General features: G+C 53.6%; 1 protein-coding gene across 1 annotated transcript in view; it reads left to right on the plus strand.

Annotated features, from left to right (window-relative positions):
* The first annotated feature begins 277 nt into the window (after window positions 1–277).
* FBXO42 (F-box protein 42) overlaps window positions 278–20,414 on the plus strand; it is a 44,118-nt gene continuing 23,981 nt past the window's right edge. Inside the window, exons 1-3 of the mRNA XM_059866452.1 lie at window positions 278–408; window positions 15,872–16,141; window positions 18,397–18,513. Of these exons, the coding sequence (XP_059722435.1) occupies window positions 15,889–16,141; window positions 18,397–18,513 (370 nt within the window). The 5' untranslated portion in view covers window positions 278–408; window positions 15,872–15,888. The remainder of the gene's footprint in view (window positions 409–15,871; window positions 16,142–18,396; window positions 18,514–20,414) is intronic.

The following is a 20,414-nucleotide window of genomic DNA, read 5'->3' on the forward strand; positions in this document are numbered from 1 at the left end:
GGGGACAGGGAACGGACCCGCCCTGGCAGCTCCGCCTCAGCGCCGACCTCCCCAACATGGCGGCCTCACTCGCCCGCCTCGCCCAACATGGCGCCGGGACCGTCCCAACATGGAGCCGGGACAATCCAAACATGGCGGACCCCCCCCTGCGCCGCAAAGTAAAGGATTGACCTTCCCATCATGGCGCCACTATAGCGCCACACCCCCCATGCCCGCCCCATCACTACGTAATCACAGGGCGGTCCCGCGCCTGCGGATTGCGCGGCCGGCGCGGCCGGGGCAGCGGCGGGAGGGCGGGGAGGGAAGATGGCGGCGCCGGTCGGAGCCGTCACCGGGGCGACGCAGCGGCCCCGCCGCCCGCAGCCCTGAGGGCCCGGCCCGGCTCGGCCCGGCCCGGCCCGGCGGCAGGTGAGAGCGGCTCGCGGTGCGGCTTCCCCGGGCGGGGCCCTTTCCCGGGGAGCGGGGCGGCGGGACGGGCCCCTCGGGGCGGGACAGGCCTGGTGTGGAGGGGGCCACATTTGAGGGTGGAGGGTAGGGGGAGCCCCTGTGCCTGCCCCTCACAGCGCTTTGGGGGTCGCTGCGGAGGGCAGAGCCTACGGGCGGCTGTAGCCCTCTTTGGGAGGGGGAAGCCCCTTCCCAGCTCCGGTGTGCGAGGGGAAGGCGGCCCCGGAGGCTCCCTCAGGACGGGGAGGGAGCAAAGCTTGCCCCTGAAAAAGCCATATTGCCCCCTGAAAGCCGTGTTTCCTTCCCAAAAAGCCAAGCTTCCCCCCACGAAAGCAGTGTTTGTTCCCCAATATGCCATGTTTCCTCCCCTAAAATACATGTTCCCCCCCCAAGAAAGACATTTCCCCAAAAACCTCGCGTTTCCCCAGAAAAGCCATATGTTCTTCTCCCTAAAAGCCACGATTCCCTAGAAAACCTCGTGTTTCCCCCAAAAAGCCACGTTTCTCTCCTAAGATCTCTATTTTCCTCCCGAAAAGCCACGTCTTCCCTTAAATGCCATGTTTGCCACCTAAAAGCCATGTTTGCCCCTCCAAACTCCATCTTTCCCCCCAAAAAGCCATACTCTCCGCTTCCCCCGCCCCCCAAAAAAAGCCCCATTTTCCCCTTAAAGCCTTGTTTCCCCAAAATTCAGTGCTGGCACGGGCAGTGCCAAGGCACAGGCTGGCAGTGCTGGCGGTGGGGGGAAATGGCTTTTTGGGGGAAAATACGGCTTTTTGGGGGAAAATAGGGTTGTTGGGGGGGAGCAGCGGCTCTTTAGGTGTCAAGCATGGCTGGGGGGTTCCCCAGAACCTCAGCTCGCGTTGGGTTCGTGTGAAAACAAAGGTGAGGCTCAGTCCCCGCTTGCTCTCGGCGTGAAGCCGCCTCTCCCCTCGCTCCGGCCGTGTCAATGCCCCGGTTTGGGAACGGGATCGCGGTCTGGGAGCAGCCGAGGTGCCCAGCCCGGCGCCCCCGGGGCTTTGGGGTGTCGCTCCCCGTTGTCTCCGCTGCCGGTCTCCGCTCGGGGCTTTGGGAGCGTGGTTCGGGATTGGTTTGGGCTGGTGTTCTTGTCACGGCTGGGCTGGGCTGGGCTGAGCAGCGCTGCAGGGCTCGGCAGGAGCATTGCATTATCTCATCCTGCCCAGCCTCTCGGCTTTTCCAGCCGCCTTTCCCAGTCACTGGGGCCAGGCATCTCTCAGGAGGAGCGGGAGCAGGGCCGGGGTGTCTCGCTGTTAATGACCCGAACTCCAGGGAATGCTCGGGGCAGGAACAAAAGGGGAGTCGAGAATGGGAGATAACCCCGGGATCGCCGGGAATGTCGTTTGTGCTCGGCTGGCTTTAATCATGCCTGGGAGCCGGCTCGGGTCAGCAGCTGGAACTCTTCCCCGTGGCTGGAAGGGCCGGGAATTGCGGTGAATTCCCGTGGAGGAGCTGCTGACCTCAATCCGTGCCCTGGGTGCGAAGGGGCCTTTCCCCACCTGTCCTTCGGGAGCGGAGCCTCCCGGGGAAGCCATGGCTCGGGGGCAGTGCTGCGGTGTCCTGACAAAGTGCTTTATATCGCGACATAGCCTCGCAGCCGGGGCTTGGCCTGTCTGGAAAGCAAGTGCCAGAGTGGGAGGTTTCCTCAATTCCACAGCCCTGGGTGTTCCCACCACCATCTCTCCTTCCTTTTCCTTGTGCTGATGCCAGAGAAAGGCTGAAAACGGGGATTTTTCCCTCAGGTTGTGTCCCCTGGGCTTGGTGTTTCCTTGGTGTCACAAGTAGAGAAGAGAGCAAAATCTCGGGCAGAATTCCAGCTGTTTCATAGAATCCAGAAGGGTTTGGGTTGGAAGGGCCTTGCAGACCATCCCTGCCACGGGCAGGGGCACCTTCCCCTCTCCCAGGTCTCTCCAAGCCCCGTCCAGCCTGGACACTTTGCCAGGGCAGGGTGGTGCCTGTCTTGTGTTGTTCCATGGTGTTGGACTCCGTGCTGTTCTCCTGGAGTTCTGGGTCGGGCGGTGGCAGAGCCACATCCCGTGGTTGTTTTGGCATGGCAGGGATGTTTGTGTGTGTTTTTCCTGCTGTGCTCCCCGGAGTGTTCCCTGACAGGCGACTCCACCCAGGCAGCATCAGCATTGCTTTTCCAGGGTGGCAGGTGAAGCTCTTGGGTTCACAAAGACTCAGGACAGTTTTACCATTTTCTCTCGTGGGTTTTTGCAGGCAGCGTGTACGATTTTCAATTTTAATTGGAGTTTACTCCAGCCTTTATTCCCTGGATTCCGTTTTTCCCTGCATTTGGCTGTGGGAGCAGCCCCTGAGGGAAGCTCACCTGCAGGACACGTGCTCCTGCCCTGCCTGGGCTTGGAATGAAGGTGGGGTTGGTTTATTCCCACTGCTGAACGTGGGTGACCTGTGATTTGGGGATTCCAGCCACTGCGTCGGGCACCTTCTGCAGAGCTGTTTGCTGCCCAGGAGAGCTGGGATGTGCTCCTTGTCCCGTCCTTAATCCCAGGAAATGCAGTGCATACAGCACTCTGCACGTCTGCCAGGAGTGACAGGTTTGGAGTGGGAGCTCAGGGGTGGTGTGGCTGTGCATTCTCAGCTGGGGGATGGTGTGACTGTGGATTTCCAGCTGAGGGATGGTGTGACTGTGGATTTCCAGTTTGGGGATGCTCTGGCTGTGCATTCCCAGCACAGGAATGGTGTGGCTGTGCATTCCCAGCACAGGAATGGTGTGGCTGTGCATTCCCAGCACAGGAATGGTGTGGCTGTGCATTCCCAGCACAGGAATGGTGTGGCTGTGCATTCCCAGCACAGGAATGGTGTGGCTGTGCATTCCCAGCACAGGAATGGTGTGGCTGTGCATTCCCAGTTCAGGGGTGCTCTGGCTGTGCATTCCCAGTTTGGGGCTGGTCTGGCTGTGCATTCCCAGCTGAGGGAATGTGGCTATGCATTCCCAGATCCATGGAGTTCTGTTCCCAGGGCTTCCAGGAGGCGCTGGGTTTGGGCACAGCCCGCTTCCATCCCAGCCACTTCCACAGGATGTGAGTGAGGGCTGCTGGAAAAGGCTTCCCACTCTCTGTGTAAACAGAGCTGCGCCTCCAAGGGAAGTGATTTTTCCCTGTGTGTTCCGACAGGGCAGGCTTTGTTGGAAAACGTCCAGTCAGGATTTTCCTAAGGCTGGAGGTGGGTAAGCGTCAGGCTTTGACTCAGGAAAGGCAACATCACTTGGAGATGGCTGTGAGGGCTTAAGAAAGGTGTTGGAGCTGGAGGCAGGCTCAGGTTTGGCCCAAATCCAGATAAAAACTGGGAAGAGGCCTCTGGGAAGTGCTGCTGTGCTCCAGGGCTGTTTCTCCAGGTAGGGGCTCCCTCCCGAGCGCGTTTCCCGCCCCGAGTGGTGCCGCCAGCGTCTCTGGGCTGTCCCCAGCAGCATCCAGGCTGTGCTGCCAGAAGCATCCACCACAGCTTGTGATGGAGTTGGGAAATCCAGGTCAGAATTCCTTTTGAACTCGCCTGCATTGCTGGATCAAAGCAAAGCAGGGGTGACACATCCACGTGAAAAACGTGGCTCGTGTCGAGCAACCTGCAGGAATCAGGGCTCTTCCTGTCAGGAATTTGCTGTTTCAGGGGCTGCTCTGGACTGTGTTCTCTCCCCCATTTCTATGGCAATCTTTAAATATTTATCTTTGCTTGCTGAACTCCCACTGCAACATCCGTGACTGAGAATCCTCGTTTTTCCCCCATGGGAAACGTGGATGCAGCTCAGGCACTGGCAATTGCCAATTCCAATGCACTGCATCTCTCCCTGGGCTCCAGACTCCTTTGGAAGCATTTCCCTGCCTCATTTTGTCTTGTACCTGTTCCAGTTTTATCATCATTTGGGGTTTTGGAGGCTTAAGGTAAGTTAGCAGAGCTGCTTTTGTTTATTTGGAGCTTCTCTTTCCAGGCCAGGTTGGATGGGGCTTGGAGGAATGGGATGAGCTTTAAGGTCCTTTCTAACCTAAACCATTCCATGATTTTCACTCCCATTAGGTTTCAGTGGGCAGAAGATAATCTCTGGTTTGAGGAGTGATTTGAGGTTTTCTGGGTAAAAAGATCTCTGATTTGAGAAGTGATTTGGGTTTTTCTGGATGAAAAGCAGCTCAGAAATGTCAGAATCTTGCTGTGAAGTCAGGGTGGCTGTGGGAAGAACTGTCCATCCCCAAACTTCTCACATCAGGGAATCTGGGACACAGATTAATCATTCCAGCTGGGTTTTTGTCACTCTGGAGAGCATGCAGTGTGATTTATTTGTGCTTTAAAAGAGACTCATGAACCCTTTGGGTGCCATTATCCTCACGCTGAGCTTCCAGGGAAGGGGCTGGCTGTATGAATCACTGCCTTTTCTTGTCCCTGGTGCTGGATGCACACCAGAGCCTTTTGCCAGCTGCCCAAAACTCCTGGAAGGAGAGAACCCTTCCAGGTGTGAGAACCCTTCAGGTGCAGCTCCCTCTGAAGCAGCACCACTGTGGAATTCCTGCCTTCAGTTCCTCTGGGCAGCCACCTTTAATCTGTGCTGCTCTTCCGAGAGCTGCTCGTGGGCCGGGCGTTTCCTTTGCCAGTCCCAGCAGCTTCTGGGAATTCCTGAAAGCTCCCAGACTTTTGGGTTTTTACAGACACTCCTTGGGTCTCTGGAGTGGCACAGGGGATGCTGCAGCCTGCTCTGAGCAGGATTCCCGGATGCTTTGAGATCCCAGGGTTCCACACTGTGTGATGATCAGGGATTTGCTCCATTCTCCTGCTCGAATGGTGCTGCTTAATGGTGATTGTTGTGGTGACAGGATGGTAACAAAGGGACATCTTGGGGAGCTCATTTTGTTGTACAATGGTAGCGATGAACTTGAAATTTGCACAATTTCCCTGAATTTTTGTTTGCTGATTAACATAATATGGATCTGGCTGCACTTTTTTGTTGCCTCTTTTTTAATATTTGATGTTTAAGCCTCCCTAAACACCCAGGCTTGAGACATGGCACAAAGGATGGAAGGATGGCTCCTGCTTTCCTCATTCCCAATATCCAGTGCTTCTGCTTCCCCATGCATTGCCTTTCCTGTTAGCTGAGGAATAAAATCCTGTAGAGAACAAGAACAAATGCTCTTATTTATTCTGCTCAAATCAGTGGAAACTGCAGCAAATCCTCCTCCAGCCCATTGGGTGGGTCAGACTCATGAAATCTGTTCCAAATGGAATCCCTGGGTTGTATTTTCCGGTCCTGGCTCAGCTGTGGTTGGGGTTTGCCTGGAGGTCGGTGGATGCTGTTCCCAGCCCCTCACACCTCTCTGTGCTGAGATTCCCTGTGCATTTAGTCCCATTTCTCCCTCCTTTCAAGCCAGGGCTCCAAGGGCATGCAGAGCAATCCTTCCAGTTCTGTAATAACAGGTTTGCACTGCCACCACCCTGGGGCTGGTCTGCACTCAGATCTGTCCCTTCCCATCTTTACCCCCTCAGAGATTGCAGGCAATCCTCTGTTGCTCATTGCCTGCTGTTTGCTGGGAACTGGTTGGGGTTTTCTCCCACTGAGGTGCTGGTTTGGGGGGGAGATGTTGAGGGGCAGCTCTGATCCCTGCCTGTGAGCAGGGACAGGACCCAGGGAAGGGCTGGAGCTGGGCCAGGGGGGTTTAGGTGGGGGATCAGGAAAGGTCTCTGGGGAAGAGCCTTTCCTGAACCCCCACCTGCACTGCCCAGGCTCCCCAGGGAATGGTCCCGGCCCCGAGGCTGCCAGAGCTCCAGAGGGTTTGGACAGGCTGGGATTGTTGGGGTGTCTGTGCAGGGCCAGGGGTTGGATTTGATCCTTGTGGGTCCCTCCCAGCTGAGGACACTCCATGGTTCTGTGCAGTGTGTTTGGCAGGAGTGGAGCTCCAGGCGAGCAGCTCCCAGCTCCACTGACAGGGAATCCCAGGGATGCTGTCTGGCTGCAAAGCACCAAGCTCATGCTGGCTCCCTGGGGTTCTGGGATGCCTCAAGGTCAGTCCTGTGTTGAAGCTGGTGTTTCCCTCTTTCCCAGTCTTTTTTTTTTTTTTTTTTTCCCAGCACTGCCCTTTGCCTTCACCAACATCTCACCATGGACCTTTAGGCTTGTAGGGTCTTCTCTCCATCCCCACTGCACAGCACAGCGAGGGCTCCATAGGCTGAAATTGCAGAGGTTGGTGGGTGTCTGCCCTCCCTAATTCACATTTTCTGCTAAAAAAGCCCAGCCATGAATTCCAGCACCTTTGGACTGCACACGCTCCAGCTTCTCCATGAGGTTCAAGGACACACTGTTTTCTTTTCAGGAATATCACACTTCTCATCACCTTTTTAGGTTTTGGGGCAGCAAAGAATCATGGAATGGTTTGGGTTGGGAGGGACCTTAAAGCCTACCCAGTCCCACCCCTGCCATGGCAGGGACACTTTCCACTGTCCCAGGCTGCTCCAAGCCCCATCCAGCCTGGCCTTGGACACTGCCAGGGATCCAAGGGCAGCCACAGCTGCTCTGGGCACCCTGTGCCAGGGCCTGCCCACCCTCACAGGGAATGATTTCTTCCCCATATCCCATCTGAACCTTCTCTCTCTCAGTGGGAAGCCATTCCTCTTGTCCTGGCACCCCAGGCTCTGGTAAAAAGTCCCTTCCCATGTTTCTTGTCAGCTCCCTTCTGTTCCCAGCTGTCTGCACAGCCCTCTGAGCTCTGGAGAGGCAGCAGCTCAGCACAGGGAGCTGCAAACCTCTGCTCCCTGAATCCCCTGCTGCAGAGGCGTTGTTAACCCCAGCTTCTTGTGGCTTTTGTTCCTTTACCTGCAAAATGGGGTTAGCTGTGGAATGTGGAAGTCTGGAATGTTGGAGGTATTGTTTCAGGTTGTGTCTCTGTGGTCAGACCAGGTGTCTGTCTGTGATGGAAACTCCTTTTGTTCCACCTGAGAGAGGGAAAATACCTTCCATATTGTTTTGCTGTGTTTAGCAAACAGATCTGCCTTTAAAGTCCTGGTATGATCCAGCCCTGCTCCTGGGCACTGCTGGGGTGGTTAATCCCTGCTTGGGAGCTTCCATCAAAGGCCTCACCTGGGGAATGGCAGGGCTGGGCGTGAAGGGGAGCACAGACAGGTCTGGTGTGAGACACAGCCAGTGGGCATCCCAAAAGCACCGTCTGGGTGTGTGTGACACCCTGCTGTGTCCCAGGAGGTCAGATCAGGAGGGGGGGGGCAGTTTGGGCTGCTCATCCCTGGTAATGTCCATGTGGAGGTGGTGGTGGATGTCCTGGTGTCCTGCTTGCTAACAAAAACATTGCATCAGTGCTGCTGCCAAGTCAGCAGTGCATCTGAAAGCCCTGGGCATCGATTCCAATCAAACCTTGGCCAGCCAGGCTGCAATAAAATGGGTTTTTTACAGTATATCTTTCTCTTTTTATGGCTTGAATGTCAGTAGCCTTGAGCTCATCTTTGCTTTGGGTGCAAGGTCTGGGGGCTGTTCATGACTTGTGTGTTTTTGTGGGAAGAGGAAGGTTGTGGTTGGTGAATCTGGGCTGAAGAATAACTTCATTTATTGCAAAAATAAAATGGTTACACCCCTCAACTCTGCCACTGCCTGGGGCTGGACAGGAGCCAGGTACGCCCAGGTGAGCAAGAGGCTGATGGCCTTTGGCTGGTCCCAGGATGTGGCACTTGGGGACATGGTAGTGCTGGGGGAACAACGGACTCAGTGATCATGTAGGGTTTTTCCAGCCTTACCAATTCCATGATTCTGTGATGGATGTGTGAGTGCTGCCAAAGACCATGTCATGATGGAGAACCAGAGGCTGGAGTATGAGCACCCACAGCAGGAAAACCCTGACCTTGACCTGGCTGTGCTTGGCTTCATTTTCCTGAAACTCCATCCTTTGTTCCCACCACGAAACACCCAACCTGAGTTCGCAGCAGTGCTGGACCCCAGAATCCTGCCTGGTTGTCCCACCAGCGATTGCCTGTGTTCTGTGGACAGCACTGCAGTGAGGTGTGAATCCTGGTTGTTCCCAGCTTCTGGAAGTGCTGGTGGTTTCTGAAGGGAGTCCTGTGTCCAGCCCTTGCTGGATCTTTGGAAGCAAAGCTTACTTTGCTTTCTCTCTCACTGATTCCTGATCCTGCTGCCCCATCTGCCTGGTTCCACAGGAGCAGGAAGGTCTCCAGGATCCTGCTCTAGGATCCAGTAGGTTCAGGTGGGATATCCTTCCCTGTGAGGGTGGGCAGGCCCTGGCACAGGGTGCCCAGAGCAGCTGTGGCTGCCCCTGGATCCCTGGCAGTGTCCAAGGCCGGGCTGGACATTGGGGCTTGGAGCCACCTGGGACAGTGGAAGGTGTCCCTGCCTGTGGAACGAGATGAGCTTTAAGGTCCCTCCCAACCCAAACCATTCCATGATTCCACGATCCTCAGTGCCCCCAAGTTCCCTAAGACTGGAAAGGGTCTGGGAGCATCCCCAGCAATGGCAAGAGAGCTCCAAATCCTGGAGACAGAGGAGGAGCAGGCCTGACGCCCCCATCCCAAGCAGTGCAGGGTAGGAAATGCCATTTTCCTGCTCCCCAGCTGCCTGGGGGCTGCAGGAGCTGCAGGAGGTGGATGAGCTCCAGAGCTCTCCCAGCCAGGGAAGCTCAGGCACTCGCCTTTCCTGAGGGACACGTGGGGACCGTGGCTTTCCTGGGAATGGCGCTGGGACACTCCCTGGGCATCCCCTGCTGCTGCTCTGCAGAGACTTTAACAAAGTAATCCCACAAACCCCTAATGCAGCCCATCAGAGAATTGGGAATGAAAGCATCCAGGATGTTTGAGTGTTTTGTTAACAAACCCTTTCCTGAGATATCTCCATGTTTTTCATTTGGTTATTCTGCCCGGGCGGTTGGAACCGGGCATTGGGCTGGGTGGAAACCCAGAACTTGCAGGAGTTGTGTTTTCAGGCTGGTTTTTCAGATGAGCAGAAGTGGGCTGGATTTAGGTCGGTGGCTGTGTTTTCCTCGTGGTTCCATTATAAATTCCCTTCATTTGTGCAGATGAACCAGTTTTGGTGACTTTGGGAGGTGTCACAGGGGTTGTAGGACTCAGGGAATGCTGTGACATTCTCACAGGCTGTCCTCCAGACAATTCTCCACAGCTTTCCAAGAGCTTGTCTGGGAGCTCCTGTGCTCTCCTGCTGAAGGGAGGGGTGACAGCAATTCCCAGGATCTCCCAGTGTGGCTTTGATTGGCATTCTTGATTGGGAATTCTTGCCAGTAAATCTTCCTGAGCAGGTTTGAGTAAATGTTTTTATCCTGTAAAGTTCATCCTCCTACAGCGGATGTTGCACCAGGAGAGGCAGCTGCCCTTTTCCCTGGAAAAACCTCAATTTTCCAGCCTCAGAGGCTTCTGTTTGCTTGGTTAGGGGTTATTCCGGGTTTTGGGGCTTGCAGGGAGTTCCGTTTGCAGATGGAACAGGGTCTGTTTGCTGGGAAAAGCTGAGGTGATAATTGGAATTCAGGGCTTGGCGGGGGCCGGCAGAGGGAGTGTGTGAGCCCGAAATCCTCCTCATTTCCTACTAAATTTAGGGGATTTCGGGAGCACAGGAAAAGGGAGCAGCCGATTATTGCACCTGAGCAGCTCCTCTTGAGATGCCAGGGCTTGGAAAGGCAGATTTTGGCAGGTTTGAAACAAATGCAACTCTTTCAAGGGTAATAATATTGTCCAAAACCATGGAAATTCTCCAAATCCATACATCCATAACAAGTGGAGGGGTTGGTGGATGGTGGAGATTTTTGCTTTTTTCATGGCTTTTTGCAGGGATATTTAAGGATTGTCTTTTTTTGGTGTGGAAAGGCAAATACAGAATTCCCAGGAATTGTGTTTTTAGGCTTGTTTTTTATGTGGGCAAAATCAGGCTGGATTTTGGGTCAGTTGAAGTGTTTTCCTTGTGCTTCCATTGTAAATTTCCTGCATATTATTTCATATTTATTAATATTTTATTATACTTTGGAGCCATGTATGAGGTTTGATAATAATAACAACAATAATAATGATGATTTCCCTATGTACACCTCAAGTGTGGTGTCATTCAACTCTGCTTCCCCTTTTCCTGTGAACCCCACACCAAAAAGTCCCTCAAACCCCAGCTCCCAGGCATGTATTCCTCCAATAAATCCAGGATAACCCTCCACATTTTCATTCTGGGTTTCAGTGCATGCATTTTGTGAAAAAACAGATTCAGCAGGATTGATTTGTAGGTTGCTGTGCTGTTTGTGCAATAAATCCCGCTGTGTAATGTCACACTGCTGCTTCTTTTTGAACTGAAACCTTGGAAAAAAAATGAGCAGTAATCTGGAATAGCCAAGGATCAGCTCATCACTGGGCTGGGAAGAATTTCTGGGATCTTGGTACCTTTTTATTACCAAAATATCAACTAAAATTCAGCTGCAGTGGTGCAGTTGCAGGACAATGGGCAGCAGTAAAAATGATGTCATTTGGATTTTTTTCCCAAAGTCCTTAAACTCACAGTTCTAACAGGCAAAACTATCACAGGGAGGTTGTGCTGACAGAGAAATGGTGAAATTTTCAACCTTGCAGATGGAATTTAGGAATCCTTTCTTTTCCTGGGTCACTTGTATGAAAGAAAAACAGTTTTGTGTTGGGTAAAAAAAAAAGGGAAAGGCAGTTCTTCAGAGAACCCTTGGAATTGCCCGTTTTGCAGGGATAAGGAGTGTCCGTGGTGCCAGTATTCCTGAGGTCTCACTCTGCACAGACAGGATATTGCTCATCCCACAGTTTCCCAGAGGCTGTATTTTCTTTTTTTGGACTAAAATCTGCTTTTTTCCCCCATTGTTGAGCTTGCTCAGTAGTTGATTTCCAAAAGGATCAGTTCCAGCTGCTGCAGGTTAGGGAGGACTGGAAATGTTGTTTTATTTAATGGTGTTTATCCCAATCCTGAATCCCGTGGTTCCCACAGACCTGTCACTCCCTGTGCTGCTGCTTCTATAAAACATCATGCTTCTCCTTGGAAAGAGTGCTGGATTTTCCTCTTTTCACCCCAAAAAAGGTCTCAGGGCTTCTTTTAAAGCAAAAGCAGGATCAGGGAAAGTTGCAGGTGAAGTCCTTGATGGCGCAGCTGGGGAGACAAACACAAAAATACTAAAAATGTGGAAAAAATCCTTGCCATAGAGATAAGATTTTTTTTAAAGGAAAAATGAACCTTTAAATGGGAGAGGATTTTTATTTGAACTGGGGCAGAGAATCAGCCAGAAGTGTGTCTGTCCCCAAAGTGTCCCCCTGGAGATGCTGGCACGTGGAAGAAGCCATTCCAAAGTGTGAGGAAGAGTCTGGAGCAGGTTGGAGAGAGTTGCTGCCTTCCACTCCTACATTAGCACGAGGGCTCCTGATTGCCAGGTGCAGTGAAATCCCTCTCTCCTGGCAGCCCAGGCCCTGGGCCAGCCAAGCTGGGTCCTCTCACACACCTGGAATGTTTTGTTCCCGGCGGGAGCAGCAGCTCCTCCGCTGCTGTTTGGAGGGAGCGTTCCTTGTGTTCCCTGTGGCCTGTGGAAATGAGCATTCCCTGTGTCTGCAGTGCTCTGACTCAGGACCAGTGCTCAGCCTCTCATTGCCATTTAACATGTTGCCCTTGGAGACTTTTTTCCATAAAATCCATAAAAAGAGGTGGGAAAAGGGCAGATCAAAACACCTGCAGGTTCAAGCACTTCCTGAAGCAGCTGGAAGTTGTGGAGAAGAAGAGGCAGCTCGGGAGGGAGCCACCAGTGCCACCCACGCCTGAGCTTTGGGCTCCATGGGACCAGGAGAGGGGCCTGCAGGTAGAAAAGGCTCCTTGGACCAAGAAGGGATTTGCAGGAGCAGGTTTTGAGCAGTGCTTCAGCCTGGTGGAGTTATTTTTGCCTGCACTTAATATTCCTCAGCTGTTTGTTCCAGATAATTACTTCAGGAATAAATAGCAGGTTCTTAACTAATATCAGGAGGGGAGAGAGGGAAAATGGAAGTGCTCTGAGAGGAGGAAAAGGATTATGAAATGTTTTGCCAGCTGGCAGAGACACAGCTTTCAGGAAAGGGCAGGCAGATTCTGTCGGCGCCGACAGAGCTGCGCTCCCACTGCCCTTCCAGCGCTTCCTGCGGGCTGCTGGAGCAGCTGCCATTCCTCCTTGCTCCAGCTCCAGGCTGATTGCTGAACACCCCAAAACCTTCCTAGTGCTGGCATAGACAGGCATTTCTCTGGTACCAGCAGGGCTCTGGGGTGCAGAATATCACAGATGTTTAGGGGATGTGTTGGTGTTTTCAGGACTCGATCCAATCCCGAAGTTAATTGGATTGCAGCTACTTTGGGATGAGACACAACTGCTTAAATCTCTTGGTTGCAGCTTTTTGAGTACTCAGAGATTCATTTTAGCCCAGGTACAAAGCGGAGCTCAGCGTGGTGCAAGCAGAGAGCACCTGGAAAGGCAGGAAGAGGGAGAAAGCACCTCTTGCATCACCCAAAAATGCAGGAACACTCAGTTCTGCTCCTGGAATAACCAGTAAAACCCCAGGTGTGGGATTTTCCCTCATGGATCTGCTGAATAACTGGCAGCAGGAGCTGCTGGGATGCTTTAGCTCTTTCTTGCCAACTGCCTGGTTTCTTTTTCCTTTTTCTGTATTGGAGCAGGGTTTTAGGACAGGGCTTTGCTTTACATTCCAGGGGTGGTTATTCCCAGCCCGCCCTTCCAAACAAAATCCACATCCATGGCAGGTCAAGCTTGGAGGGTTATTTTGACAGTGAGCTGCCTTTTGGGAGCTGGGTTTATTGCTGGCCTTGTTTTCTTCCAAAAAAGAACACGGCGTGGGTGTGAAAACTCTGAGGATGGTTATTCCTTATGTTCAAACGTTTAGGAAACAAGGATTTACCAAAGGAGATGCTTTGGAATATTTATAATATTATCAAATGGCTTGGGAAGAGCAGACAGAACTCAGTGGAGCCTCTCCATCCTCAGTTATGCTATTTGAGGCTCCTCCCACTGTTCTAAAATTGGCCTTAAAGATGAGTTTTGCTGTTTTGTGCCTGGGATCAGCCTGCTGTGTTGGGTTTTTCCTGAGCCTGCTCCAGAGGATCCAAATTAGGATTTACTAGCTGGAAGACACCTCTTTCTAGTGGGTGTGCATTCCTGCACTTCCCATGACCCTCTCCAGCAGGATTTGGACATTATTTAGAGCACAAATAAAAGTTGTTGGGATCACACAAGATCCTGACAAGCCCCCGGTCCATCACCATCCACAGGGTCCCGCTGTCCCCAGGCCAGAGGCAAAAACTCCTGCTCAGGGTTCTGGCAGGGCTTGAGGATATGAAACCCCTGCTTCCTGGGGAGCTGCCCTGTTATCCCAGGCTGGGAGGGAGGGACAGACCCTCCTGCCCTTCTGTAGAGCAGGAGAACAGCCCCATCCCAGCCTGGAGCACAGCCCCATCCTGAGCAGGAGCACGGCCCCATCCCAGCCTGGAGCACGGCCCCATCCCAGCCTGGAGCACAGCCCCATCCTGAGCAGGAGCACGGCCCCATCCCAGCCTGGAGCACGGCCCCATCCTGAGCAGGAGAACAGCCCCATCCCAGCCTGGAGCACAGCCCCATCCCGAGCAGGAGCACTGGCATGCTGTGTTAGGATAGAAACCTGCACAGGTACTTCCCAGCCATAGATGCCTTTGCTTGGAGAAGGCCCAGCCCTCCTTTCTTTCATATTTTTTAGCACAACTCCACTTTTCCTTTCCTTCAGTCCCTGGGAACTCATGTCTGTTCGGTGTGAGGTGGGTTCCTGGCAGCAGCAGCAGCAGTGCCTGTGTCACAGCATTTGGGTTCCAGCCTCTCCTGCCACAACAGTGAGTTCAGCAGGGATTTCTGACATGGGAAACGTGCTGGGTTCTGCTGTGGTTCCTCCCACAGATTGACAGCCCTGTGTATTTTCCTAAGCTGCTTCATCAGGGAACCTGACGGTGGTGGGGACTGGTGCTGTCACCTGTCATTTTCCTGAGCATGAATTGGTTGCCATGGAAAGCTTTCCCACTCCATGTCTCCACCACCTGCCATTTCTAGGGCATGGGAAAACCCTGGATTAATGACAGCAGCTCAGGTTGTTCCTGAGAAATAAACCTCGTTTATAAATCAGGTCGATGACCCAAGTTGATGTGATTTAACATGGGGTTTGTTACCAGGATGTTTCTGTATCAAAGTATTTATCCTGCTAGGTAACCCATGTTAAACCCTGACGTCAATAACTTCAATTCCTTCCAGCCAGATTTTCTGGGATAGTTAGGATTTGGAAAAAATAATGATAATATTCTTATATTGGAGGATGTTAGGGAAAAGCTGTCTTGTCTTCCCTCTTGAGGAGCTGGTTTGCTTCCTGGCTTGCTGCGGGTTGGACTGGGTGGGTTTGTCTCCAACAATCCTGGTCTATTCAGGGCTGGGGGAAGGCTGGGCAGCCTCTGCCTTGTGGACTTGGGAGGAATCCAGGCTGAGCGATGCAAGAACGGGGAGCTTGCCCTGGTTTGGTCTTTTCCTCATGCTAGGAAAGGATAAAAAGGGAATTTCTGGAAAAGAAAGCCCCATGTCATCCCTGGGAGCTGTTACTGTGGTTTGGGCTATGGATCCAAGAGCAATGAGGGAGCTCCTGCTCCCTTGGTCTCCACTCAGCCACCTTGGAAAGGAAAAGTGCTGCTGCTCTGCTCAAGACAGGCTGTTTGTCTTGCAGTGGCAGGCAGGGATTTAACCTCACATGGTGCCAGCTGCCCAAACTGGACACAGCCACTCGTTAAGGTGGATTTATTTCATGATACTTTTCTGTCATCGAGGTGTCACCTTACACTCGGGATGTTGGGAATAGCTGGAGATACAACCTCTGCTCTCCCAGCCTTCCATCAGCAGTAAATCCTGGGGGGAATTGCTTTCCTCACCTACTGCCAGCCAGGGCTGTGTGCAGGTATTTCACAAATAAAGGGAAAAAGGTGGTGAAAACGGGGCAGGGCGTTTTCCCGCACAAGGAGTTGTTTGGGATAAAACAGCCTCGCTGGCAGAACAGGTTCCACAGGGTGGAAGGACTGTAAATGTCGTTGTCATCCTGTCTCACCTCGGGTGAGGTTCCACAGGGATCCTTTCCCCATCCCAGCTGGGCCCCATGGTGCAGGGCAGGGCAGGGTGATGTCTCCTCATGTGCGAGGGAGCAGCAGCTCCAGATGTTTGGCTTTGGCTCTCTGCTTCCCACTGCAGGCAGCAGCAGGGTGGGGAGAGATGGAGTGACCTGGGCAAGCTGTTCCTAAACCCTCAGCTACTGCAAACCACGTCCTGCACTCTGTGGTTGCTGTGTCAGAGCCCTCTGGTGTGGCACACAGCTCTCGGTGTGTTCCTGGTGCTCCCTGTGACCTCCCTGTTGTCCCTTTTGCCAGCTGTGACGTGGGATGCCATGGCCAGCTCCTCAGACAGTGACGATGACGGGTTCATGGCCGTGGATGCAGAGGACGCCGCAGTGGAAGGGACGATGGAGCAGGAGGATGAGCCCCACGCCGAGCTGGAGGTGGAGGAGCCCAGGCCCAGCTCCAGATCGATGCTGGAGCTGCCAGAAGAGGTTTTGGAATACATCCTGTCCTTCCTCTCTCCCTACCAGGAGCACAAAACCGCTGCCCTTGTCTGCAAACAGTGGTATCGACTGATCAAAGGTACAAGTGATGGCAGCAATTTCTTTAATTGTGGGGTTTGGAACCCAGCTCTCTTTTACCTTTGCCTCTTGTTTTCCCCTCAAACTCTGAAATCTGACTTCTGTGAAATCCCAGAGAAATCCTAACAGCCATGGCGGTCCTGGCTTTGCTCAAAGCAGGCTTGTAGCTGTGCAGAATTGAACCCCTCAGCCTCTCTCAGGGTAGAAAACCCAGAGAAGCCATGAATTCCCATCCTGGAAATGTCCAAGGCCTGACTGGACAGGGCTTGGAGTGCCCTGGGGTAGTGGAAGGTCCCACCCTTGGCAGGGGCTGGAGCTGGATAAGCTTTGAGGTCCCTTCCAGCCCAAACTAAAACAAAGCCCAAGCCCCAGGACAGAGCAGCTCCTTTGCTGCCTTTGGGTGCTCCCAGTGCTGCACTGGTGACCTTGGATGGCAGCCTCCTCCCCAGAGCCCCTGCCGCTGTCCCATGGCTGATGGGGCTTTAATTGCACTTCATTTGCGTCTTGCTCAGTAATTAACATTCCCAAAGCTGCTGCTTTCAACAGCCCTGGCTCTGGTTCTTACAGTTCTGCTGGAGATAAGTGCAGTATAAAATCTGCATGAGTAGAGATGTGCATATTCCAGCTTCCTGGAAGAGTAGCCCAGAGACACAAATCCTTCCTTTGCCTCTGCACACTCATTCCAGAGCCTTGTGGGGGTATTTTAATGCTGGAGAAGTATGATACAGCAAATAAGGAGGGAAAATTCGGACAAGGATACAAGCAGAACCTTCTACTTCATTTTATTTTAATACACTGGGTGATTTCTGGTCCCATTCTGTTGGGTGCACACTTTAATCACGAGCTTCATTTAAAAACAAGGAGTTGCAGAGGAGAGCAGTTCAGTCCTAGGAAATGGGGCAGGTTGCTGCACAAGGGGAACGTGTTCCTTCTGGAAAACAGGAGTGGGTGTCAGGTGAGGAATGCCCTTGGCAGATTGTGAGGTGATGGCCCTTTTATGGTCTTCTCCTCATCTGTAAGATCCCAGGCATTTCCCACTTTGCCCAGAGCTGAACAGGCTGGGGGTTAAAATCACAGCCGCCCCAGCAGGGACCATGGCCCAAAATCACTTTTTTTGTACATCCTTTTGGGGCAGCAGCTGCCCACAGCCCTGGGGAAGGGCCTTTTCCAAGTGCTGCAGCCCCCGGTGGCTGCTTGGCTGTTTCCTGGAGTGGCCTGCAAGGGATGCAGCTGGGATGGACAAACACCTGGGATTTACCCCAGAGGGATGTGGGAAACATCCCTGGAGCCCAGGGCTGAGCAGCCCAAGGCGCAGCGTGGCTTTGGGCTGTGTCACCTCTCAGGGGATGAGTGGTGCTGGGCAGCTGGGCCCTTCTGGGGCAGTTCCAGCCAAAAAAAGGTCTGGAGCCACCACCTGCGAACTGTGCCCGGAGAGGTCACTCGAGGTAAACAATTGATTTGTGTTCTCCTGGTTAATTTTTCCTGTTTGCCAGGATACATCTGCTGTGCACTCCTGGAGCTCACATTCCCTTTCCCGTGTGACTCTCAGGCATCAGCTCCTCAAGGACCCCAGGCTTTATTTCTTTATTTTAAAAACCCCTTCCTGCTTCATATTCCAGAGTGGGATTTCTTGCTGGGGGTGTTCCTGGCACAGGGCTTGGGGAAAAACTCTTGGCAGGTTGTGGCATCCTCAGTGCAGGTGCCACCAAGTGTCTGCTGAGCTGCTGCTGCTGCTGCCAGAAACCTTCTCCAGACCCTTTTGTCTCCTCAGGGAGCAGCCTCTGGCCCCTCCCAGCACCCTCACACAGAATTAGTGGCAGCCTTGGAGCATTCCTGCTGATTTTTATCACTGGTATCTCCTCTCCAATTTCTTTCAGATCCCTGGCCAGTAGCTGCATTCACACTCTTGAAAGTTGATTATCGCACTGAGGTTCCTCAAGGGAAGGGAAGCTGTCCCTCGGGGTGTGCTGAGGGAACAAGGGTGCAGCACAGAGGGCTGAGCACAAGCTCTCCAAAGCACCCCAGTGCTTCCTTCCTTTCCAAAGGCTCTGCTTCCCGAGCCGGAGCTGCCGGGATGTCGTGACCTGGCCGGTGCACGCTGCTGACTTCCACATTTGCAGAGTTCCCTTGTCTTTATTCCTTTAATCCCTCACATTCCCAGCGTGTTTCTAACCCAAACACGGGGGTTTGCAGCTGCTGTCACCGTGCAGGCACAGTTTGTTCCCAGCTTTGCTGACAGTGTTGTTCTCTCCCCAGGTGTGGCCCATCAGTGCTACCACGGCTTTATCAAGGCAGTGCAGGAAGGGAACATCCAGTGGGAGAGCCGCACTTACCCCTACCCTGGCACCCCCATCACCCAGCGCTTCTCACACAGTGAGTATCCCTGGAGTGCCCTGGGAGCTGCCTCCCCATGGGAGCTGCCTCCCTGCGGGCTGGCAGTGCCATCTCTGGAGTCCCCATGGGCAGTGCCATCCCCTGGGGTCCCCGTGGGCAGTGCCATCCCCTGGAATCCCAGTGGGAGCTGCATCCCTTGGAAACTGGCAATGCCATCCCCTGGAATCTCCATGGAAAGTGCCAGCCTCTGGAATCCCCTGGGAGCTGCTTCCCTAGGGACCTGGCAGTGCCATCCCCTGGAATCCCAGTGGGAGCTGTCCCCCTCGGGGCTGGCAGTGCCACACGTGCCCCCCTCGGGGCTGGCAGTGCCACACGTGCCCCCCTCGGGGCTGGCAGTGCCACACGTGCCCCCCCCCGGGGCTGGCAGTGCCACACGTGCCCCCCCCCCGGGGCTGGCAGTGCCACACGTGCCCCCCCCCCGGGGCTGGCAGTGCCACACGTGCCCCCCCCCGGGGCTGGCAGTGCCACACGTGCCCCCCTCGGGGCTGGCAGTGCCACACGTGCCCATCGCCACTGGTGTTCAACCCACGGCTGTGCCAATGCTCAGCACAAGAGCAGGGATTTGGGAGCTGCTGGTCATGGCAGGCTCATTGATCCTAGGAAGTGTTGATGGAGTAGAAGGGGGGTGGGATTGTGGCTTTTTGGTTGTGTAGGGATCTTTCTGCAGCTCCCCAGGCTGGAAAACTCCCAGATCATGGGGTCAGCCCTTGACCGAAACATGTCCCCAAGTGCCACATCCAGGGATGGTGACTTCAGCACTGCCCTGGGCAGTCTGTGCCAGTGCCTGACCCCCATTCCATGAAGGGATTTTCACAATATCCAACCTAAATCTCCTCTGGCACAGCAAGGGCTGTTGCCTTTGTCCTGTCCCTGTTTCCTGGGAGCGCAGCCTGACCCCCCCCACCGGCTGTCCCTTCCTGTCAGGGAGTTTGTGCAGAACTACAAGGTGCCCCCTGAGCCTCCTTTTCCCCAGGCTGAGCCCCTTTCCCAGCTCCCTCAGCCCCTCCTGGTGCTCCAGCCCCTTCCCCAGCTCTGTTCCCATCTCTGGACATGCTCTAGCCTCTCTGTGTCCTTCTTGTCCTGAGGAGCCGGAGCTGTCCCCAGGATCTGGGCCTGAGCTTTGTGTCCTCCTCAGCAACCCCTCCCTCAGCCCCTGGACTGGAGTCATTGCCATTGTCATCAAAGCCAGTGGGTTTTGGGAAGTGCAGCTCTCAGAGATGTGCACCAGCTGCTGGCACAGGTCCTCTACATCTGTGAGGAAAACTGGGAATTCTCCAATGTGCTGGGCTCAAATCGAGCAGAGCTGCAGGTGGATTTGCTGACAAAAGGGAGCAATTTAGTCGACAGCACCACTCAATGTTTGGGTGAATTCATCCCATGCTTCCAAGATTCTGGAAAAGAACAGGAAGAGAAAAGATACCTAAACACAGTGCCTTTGAGGGAAAGATACTGAAATAAACCCTGTTCTTTGGAGTGCAGTAGCATTGAGCTGCCTCAGCTCCTACAAAAAAAATACACAACAAAAATTCCATCCTGTGACTTCAGCTCGGGGTCTGAGCCCTCTGGGGAGAGCTCTTCCAGGAAGCAAATTGCATTTTTCTGAGGCAAGATAAACACAGTGCAAGCCCTGCCATTCCAAGAGCAGCAGGCATCACATTTTCATCTTCCCAAGCAATAATTTATGAGGCAGCCGCTGCACTGCCTCCTGCCAAGACAAGTCCAGGAGACGCTGCGGGGAGCTCTGGTGAAGTCATTGTGCTCTGCCGAGATACCCTGGCCTTCCTGGAGGATGAAAAGGCTCCGCAGTTCACAACTCATTTTTAGAAACATTAGTGAAGCACTTAATAACGACTTCACATTTGCGTGTACTTCCCTTCAAT

Source organism: Haemorhous mexicanus, chromosome 23, assembly GCF_027477595.1.
Source record: "Haemorhous mexicanus isolate bHaeMex1 chromosome 23, bHaeMex1.pri, whole genome shotgun sequence".
NCBI lineage: Eukaryota > Metazoa > Chordata > Aves > Passeriformes > Fringillidae > Haemorhous > Haemorhous mexicanus.